General features: G+C 47.1%; 1 protein-coding gene across 2 annotated transcripts; it reads left to right on the top strand.

Moving 5' to 3' along the window:
* Positions 1 to 1,160: 1,160 nt before the first annotated feature.
* LOC103642049 (probable potassium transporter 11) lies at positions 1,161 to 6,509 on the top strand. Of its 2 annotated transcripts, none has more exons than XM_008665360.3 (9): positions 1,161 to 2,054; positions 2,549 to 2,780; positions 3,287 to 3,532; positions 3,638 to 3,688; positions 3,975 to 4,238; positions 4,366 to 4,418; positions 4,490 to 4,604; positions 4,824 to 5,078; positions 5,242 to 6,509. In XM_008665360.3, the coding sequence occupies exons 1-9, from the start codon at positions 1,935 to 1,937 to the stop codon at positions 6,348 to 6,350; spliced, it is 2,445 nt and encodes an 814-aa protein (XP_008663582.1). In that variant the 5' UTR covers positions 1,161 to 1,934; the 3' UTR covers positions 6,351 to 6,509. The 2 variants fall into 2 exon arrangements, with proteins under 2 accessions (XP_008663582.1, XP_008663583.1); XM_008665361.4 differs by having other exon boundaries at positions 1,233 to 2,054; positions 2,552 to 2,780.
* The last annotated feature ends 984 nt before the right edge of the window (positions 6,510 to 7,493 follow it).

Below are 7,493 nucleotides of genomic sequence, written 5' to 3'. Positions count from 1 at the left end.
CTGCATTCCAATTCGATCCCCTGCATAATTGCGGCTTCTTTTTGTTCGATCTGGAGAATATAGCATGGAGCAGCAGACACAGCAAAATTCCCTACAGCCTAGCTACGTACCGGCATGTTTCAGGGCCGGATATGGATATACACCAACCAAAGCTTTCGTATGTCGGTACGTTATACGTAGGGCCTCCTTGACTGTTTTATCCGAAATTGTCCCTTTTTTTAAACTCTCCGAAAAAGATTAAATATTTGTAAGCAAATCAATACTGAAAATCTCTAGAAAAGGACGACGCCCATGCCTAGCTAGTAGCTAGCGTGGATGCATGGGGAGAGTTCTGATAGGTACAAGTAAAGTAAATGGTCTCTCGTATGTGTACTCTGCATCTAGTTTCCTGCAGGTACACGTTGCGCTTAATTTTTTTTTATTATTTTGTACCCTGAGTTTAAAATATAGTAAAGATAATAAGATATGGTATGGTAGTACTAAAATAAGTCTGCTCAGATTGTACACCATTGAACTTTTTTTATAAAAAAAATGGCACCCCACTAAGTGACTATTGGCTGTTGGTGGTGGTCCAGAGTACTAGAACTCCAGATGCATACTATAGAAAAATCCCAGCGCGTGTAGAAGTCAACCATGTCAAACCACAGAGATATTCCAAGTTGTTGCAAGTGAGAGCAAACAACTGTCATGTCATGCTATACCATACCATACCATACCATACCCACGGGGCGCTATAACAGACAAGATGAAACTGGAAGGAAATACTAGTTTTTACTGAGACGACGGTGACGAATCTGGATCCTAAGATAGCCAAAAAAGACTAGGACGTGATTAATCAAATAATCTATGAAGCAGAATCTCAATGCCACCGTATCTTATGAGCAAGGAGCCCTGCTGCTCCCATGAGCAAAATCAATCCAGATCACACCCTTCACATCCAACGGTGCTGTATTAGGGGGGTTTTTGTAAAATGTACAGAGTTGCAAAGAACATTTTATAAAACCCCCTGACGCAGCACCGTTGGATGTGGAAGGTGTGGTCTGAATTGATTTTGCTCATGGGAGCACCAAAGCTCCTTGAAAAAACTACATTTTTTTCTACTAGACTTGATGACTGACAGAGCACTCCCCGTGTTTTTTACAGTCCGGCCGGTACCTCTCTCTCTCTGTCTCTCTGGCCCTCGTCCTCCCCTATTGTCTGTAAGTAGTGGCAAACCTGGCTGCAATCATTCATAACCGAATTCTTCGTGGGGGCGCCCCACCTGCCTGCCTGCCTGCCTCCGCTCCTCGCAGTGCCTAGACATCTGCTGCTTCTGCTCCTGGCACTAGTTCCTGCCTTCTTTTGCTCCGCTCGGTTGGTTATTGCTGCTCTGCTGCTGCGTCCTCCTGCAGTCTCCACCTCAACTTCTCCGCCTTCCTCCTTTTCCTCCTCCCCCTCCTCGCGCAGCTCTCGTGCTTCGCCTGTTCGTTCGGGGACGGTCGTGCGTGGCGCCAGCGGCGTCGGAGTTCGATTTCCGGTGAGCGCTTTTCGCAGGAAAGGTTGGGTCTTGTCGGTTGGGATTACTCGACCGTCGCTACGGGAAACCGTGCCCCATCTCTGCAGCGGATTGATTTCTGTCCGTGCTGCGAGGTTGGTGTGGTGGTTTGTCTGTGCTTCCACTGTCGGACCGAAGATTCCGTCATCGTTTCGTGCAGTAACCGGAGCGGTGTTTAGTGGGGAGAAGATTTGGCTGGAAGGCTTGGTGCTTGCAAATAAACACCACACAAGAATCGAATGCGCCGCACCAGTGCCGATTGACGAGATTCGAGTCTGGATTTCGAGCGTGATATGGTTTCATCAGGCACCTTTGGACTCTAAATACCGGTTCCAAGGACAAGGTTTTCCATTCGAAGAACTGTCGCTGAGGGAAGAAGAAGGAAAAGAAGAAGAGGTCAATGGCATCGCTGTCAGAAAGTGAGCTGACAAACCGGGGAACCATGTGGGAGCTAGATCAGAACCTTGATCAACCCATGGATGAGGAGGCGGGCAGGCTGAAGAATATGTACAGAGAAAAGGTCTGGCATTTCTCTCTTTTCAGTCCTTTTCATGTTGATTTTGTTTTTTCCCCCTCAAGGCCTCAATGCTTTGCAGTAGATACTGCACACAAGATTAGTGTCTGCGTTAATGCGTATGACGATCCATCTCATTGTTCATGTGCACTCCGTTCTCTGAGAACATCTAGATTCTGGAATAAATGAACCATTTCAACACGACTACATTTTGACTGCACGAACATGTGTCCTTTCCAAATTGTAGATGACACATGTTCGTAACCAAGGAGCGAGCCCTTTTGTTTTAAAAACTTGGTTCGGCTCCTGGGACCATATTACCATTTTTCCTAACCAAGGAGCGAGCCCTTTTATTTTAAACAAGTCTATGATCCATTCTACTTCCAATGAAATCACTACCAGAAATTTCTCTGGTTTGGAAGAAGAATACTAGTTTTTGATTTAAGTAAATAGATTGCTAAATCAAGAATTTCTGTTGACTCTGGTTTCTTTTCTTGCAGAAGTTCTCATCAGCTTTGTTACTACGGCTGGCATTTCAGAGCCTTGGGGTGGTCTTTGGTGACTTGGGCACGTCACCTTTGTATGTGTTCTATAATATATTTCCTCGCGGAATAGGTGAGGGCGAGGATGAGGATGTTATTGGAGCTCTTTCCTTGATTATTTACACCCTCACTCTCATACCGCTTCTCAAGTATGTTTTTGTTGTCTTGAGGGCAAATGACAATGGTCAAGGTAAGATGCTTGATCCTCAAAGCTTTGTTTTGTTTGAAAGGACTGCAAGAGTTTTTGTGACAAGTTTCATGAGACAATAGGAAAAGAAAAAAATAGCAAGAACAAAGTACAAAAGCACATTTTCGTCAGCTCCTTCACTGCAGACAGACAGCAATGTGCAACCATGTTTTTATTTAAACGAAATGTCTTACCAACCCCTTAAGGTCTGCATGCCTTAGAAGGTGAATTACCACCAGCAATACTTCTCAAATAACTAAATTTGTATACAATAGAAAAATAGAGATTTTACTGTACTTGGGAAGTATGATAGCACATCACACTTTTGACATATCACACCTCTTGAATTTGTAATAAGAATACTTTTCCTTTCTTGAGAGATGTCAGGGTGCTGAAGAGCATTTTTTTAATAATGATTAAACTTTTGACCTGAGATAAATTTTTGCTGCTTCTCAGTGTTTGCATAATACGTGACTTCTAAGGTGGCAACATGTTGCACTTTCTGGCAGGTGGTACATTTGCTCTTTATTCCCTATTATGCCGTCACGCAAAGATCAACACCATACCTAATCAACACAGGACCGACGAGGAATTGACGACGTATAGTCGGCAAACCTATGAAGAGAATTCAGTTGCAGCGAAAATAAAGAGATGGATAGAGTCACATGCATATAAGAGAAACATTCTTCTTATTCTTGTTTTAATTGGTACTTGTACAGCAATTGGAGATGGAATCCTTACGCCCGCTATATCTGGTACTCATCGTCTCTTTTTTTTACGATGCTAGACATCACATATTTTTTTTTACTAAATCTGATGGGTTTTAGGATGTGTGACCTTTGGTTTTGTGGTTTCTGTAGTTCTTTCTGCATCAGGTGGCATTAAGGTCCAGAACCAGAACATGAGTACTGGTATGTATTTCCCATTTGATGTTTTTTTCTTGTGTGTACTGCAACTTATTTATTTTTTTATTCAAAGATGTTGTAAGCAAACCGAATCTTGTTCTTATTGCAACAATGGAAGTAAACCAGTGTAGTGCATATCTGTACTTTCTGTTGATGTATGCATCACAGTTTCATCACACATCAGTCCTTTTCGGTTTTACTACAGCAGTTCCAGAGTACCAATCTATCTTTTCTTCATAATTATTGGATTGGACGTAGCAAAACTGATCTCTCTTTCCTCTGCATGCTGCAGATGTCGTTGTGCTCGTCGCTGTGGTCATCTTAATCGGATTGTTTAGCATGCAGCACTACGGAACAGACAAAGTGGGATGGCTCTTCGCGCCAATAGTCCTCCTCTGGTTCATCCTGATTGGAAGCGTCGGGGCTATAAACATACACAAGTATGATAGCTCTGTGCTAAAAGCATACAACCCGATGTATATATACCGTTTTTTCCGACGGAGAAAGAATTCTGACGTCTGGACGTCTCTGGGAGGAATCATGCTTAGCATCACGGGTCAGAGTCGGATCACTTTGCCTTTTTTTTCGCGGGATGGGGGTTAAGAAATAGGGAAGCTTGCTTATGTTTCATCGCCTCTAGTATATCAATTGTAGCATGAAAAACATTTTTTCCCCCTGTGCAGGAACTGAAGCATTGTTTGCTGATCTCTGTCACTTTCCTGTGCTGGCAATTCAGGTAAAATGCCTTCGGTATCGAGTAGCCATATGTGTATTTATGTAGCTGCTAAAGTGAAGATCTGTTTGCAGATCGCTTTCACCTTGATTGTGTTTCCATGCCTTCTACTGGCGTACACAGGGCAGGCCGCCTACATAATTTCCAACAAAACACATGTGGCTGACGCCTTCTACCGATCAATTCCAGGTCCCCCCCATCTCATCTACGACATCACACAGTCCTATTCGCCACTACTTTAAAGGCACAGCTGTCAGTGTGCCACCACACCAGTGTCTGCTAGGTGCAAAACACTGGCAGCATATTGCATCAAGCATTATTTTGATAGTGCGTATTGTCACTGTGTTGTGTGTAGTAGTGCTGTGTTCTGATTTGGTGGTGATAGTGATACACGTTTGGTCATTGCAGCTGCCATATACTGGCCGGCCTTTATCATAGCAACTGCTGCAGCGATTGTTGCCAGTCAAGCCACCATATCCGCAACCTACTCGATCATAAAGCAGGCTCTTGCGCTGGGTTGCTTCCCCCGCGTGAAGATCGTCCACACCTCGAAGAAATTCCTTGGACAGATCTACATCCCTGACATCAACTGGATCCTTCTGGTTCTCTGCATTGCTGTGACTGCTGGATTCAAGAACCAAAGCCAGATAGGAAACGCATACGGTAAGGTTTCCTCTGAGAACTAAAATACATAGTTTTCTCTCTCAAAAATGAGAACAAACATCTAGATGGTACTGAACACTTTCATGATATTACTGTACATTATCAGACAACAATTAACCGTCTGTTTTTATTTTTCATATTGAAAAAAAAACAACATGAGCAGGTACTGCGGTGGTTATAGTCATGCTAGTCACGACATTCCTCATGGTGCCAATAATGCTGCTGGTATGGAAGAGCCACTGGATCCTCGTGGTGACCTTCATCGTGCTGTCGCTGATGGTGGAGGTTCCCTACTTCGTGGCCTGCATACTGAAGATCGACCAGGGCGGCTGGGTGCCGCTGGTGGTGGCGACGGCCTTCTTCCTCATCATGTACGTGTGGCATTTCTGCACGGTGAAGCGGTACGAGTTCGAGATGCACAGCAAGGTGTCCATGGCGTGGATCCTGGGCCTGGGCCCGAGCCTGGGCCTGGTGAGGGTCCCCGGGATCGGGTTCGTGTACACGGAGCTGGCGAGCGGCGTGCCGCACATCTTCTCCCACTTCATCACCAACCTGCCCGCGATCCACTCGGTGGTGGTGTTCGTGTGCGTCAAGTACCTCCCCGTGTACACGGTGCCGACGGAGGAGCGGTTCCTGGTGCGGAGGATCGGGCCCAGGGACTTCCACATGTTCCGGTGCGTGGCGAGGTACGGGTACAAGGACCTGCACAAGAGGGACGAGGACTTCGAGAGGATGCTGTTCGACTGCGTCCTCTTCTTCGTCCGGCTGGAGAGCATGATGGAGGGCTACTCCGACTCGGACGAGTTCAGCGTGCCGGAGCAGGCGCCGCCTGGCTCTGGCTCCGGCTCCGGCCGCGGCGGCCCGGCGGCGGCGTTCCTGCAGGGCGGCGAGCGGACGTGCTCGACCATGTGCTCCAACGGCGAGCTGAGCTTCTCGTCGCAGGACTCGATCGTGCCCGCCGCGCAGTCGCCGGCGCCGAGGGGGCTACGGCTGCTGCAGTGCTCGGCGTCGGCGTCGGCGTCGGCGGGGCAGGCGGGCAGCTGCGGCACGGTGGGCGACGAGCTCGAGTTCCTGAACCGGTGCAAGGACGCCGGCGTGGTGCACATCCTCGGGAACACCATCGTACGCGCGCGGCGGGACTCGGGCGTCGTGAAGAAGCTCGCCGTCGACTACATGTACGCCTTCATGAGGAGGATGTGCAGGGAGAACAGCGTCATCTTCAACGTGCCTCATGAGAGCCTGCTCAATGTCGGGCAGATATACTACATCTGAATGTCTATCTGATGGGAGATAGTGAGGGGCTTGTACTTCTTCTTCTGTTCTCATATAAATCCCTAGTCTTTTTTGGGTAGGATATGTACATGTTAGCTTGGGACTAAAGTTTTTTTTAAGAATAGAGAATATATTGAAATATTCCGGCTTCTGCACCAATAGATGTATGTGGCTGTTCAATTATTACAACTCAAACTAAAACACACGATGTTTAATATCTCAAGAACAACCCTATTTCGAAATCTACTAAAAACCAATTTGATTACTAAAACTCCATCCATTGTATGAGAAAATTCGCATCATTGTAGTCTCAAGCGTACGACATCCCCACCTGATTTGTGTCATGTTTTTCTCTTTTTGGAACACGGACCATTGTCTTATCCAGTGGGCTCCTCTGAACACTACCTGCATAGGAGTAGAAACTAGTATATTGTTAAAAATCATGTCATTTCGATATAGCCATATTGTCCAACACAAGGTGCATGCTCCTTCCTAGATTTTGTACTTAACTGTATCATCCACCCCATTCAACTAGTTTCCAAATATATGTTGTATGCTTAAAGGTGGTGATATGTTAAAGGAGATTTGTACCCCTCTCCAAATGCATCTAGCAACAGAACTATCGGTACCGTAATTAGGGGTACCCCCAACACTCCTAATCACGGTGGTAAACACCTTCAGAGCAAACCGTGAAGACTGATAGTTCGGGTCAAAGTCAAAGCTTCGTCTACCAAGGGACGCGGTCTCGCCTCGCCCGAGCCCGGCCTCGGGCGGAACAGCGGTCCCGGACGAATTCACGTCTCGTCCGAGGGTCTCCTCAGGCAGTGAGCGCACCCTCGGGTCAGCCAAAGGCAAGCCTTGTCGTGCAAGCGACCTTAGCCAAATCGCCTCACCAGCCGACCGTATTGCATGCGCATTTAATGCTGGGATCGCCTGACACCTTATCCTGACACGCGCGCTTCAGTCGGCAAGGTCGAAGTGACCGCAGTCACTTCGCCCTTTCACTGACCGATCTGACAGGAAAACAGCGCCACCCACCCCGCTCCGGCTGTTGTGCCAACCACCCGGGCGAAACTGACAACGGTCAAGTTCAGCCTCGGGCGCAACAGGAAGCTCCGCCTCGCCCGACCCTAGGGCTCGGCC

This window comes from Zea mays, chromosome 10, assembly GCF_902167145.1.
Source record: "Zea mays cultivar B73 chromosome 10, Zm-B73-REFERENCE-NAM-5.0, whole genome shotgun sequence".
Taxonomy (NCBI): Eukaryota; Viridiplantae; Streptophyta; class Magnoliopsida; order Poales; family Poaceae; genus Zea; species Zea mays.
The sequence above is the reverse complement of the archived record's forward strand: the minus strand, read 5'-3'. Positions and strand labels throughout refer to the sequence as shown.

Coding starts and splice junctions, on each gene's coding strand:
- LOC103642049 (XM_008665360.3), top strand. CDS start 1,935: ATGGCATCGCTGTCAGAAAGTGAGCTGACAAACCGGGGAACCATGTGG. Junction 2,781..3,286: donor GGCAAATGACAATGGTCAAG/GTAAGATGCTTG, acceptor ACTTTCTGGCAG/GTGGTACATTTGCTCTTTAT. Junction 4,605..4,823: donor CTTCTACCGATCAATTCCAG/GTCCCCCCCATC, acceptor TGGTCATTGCAG/CTGCCATATACTGGCCGGCC.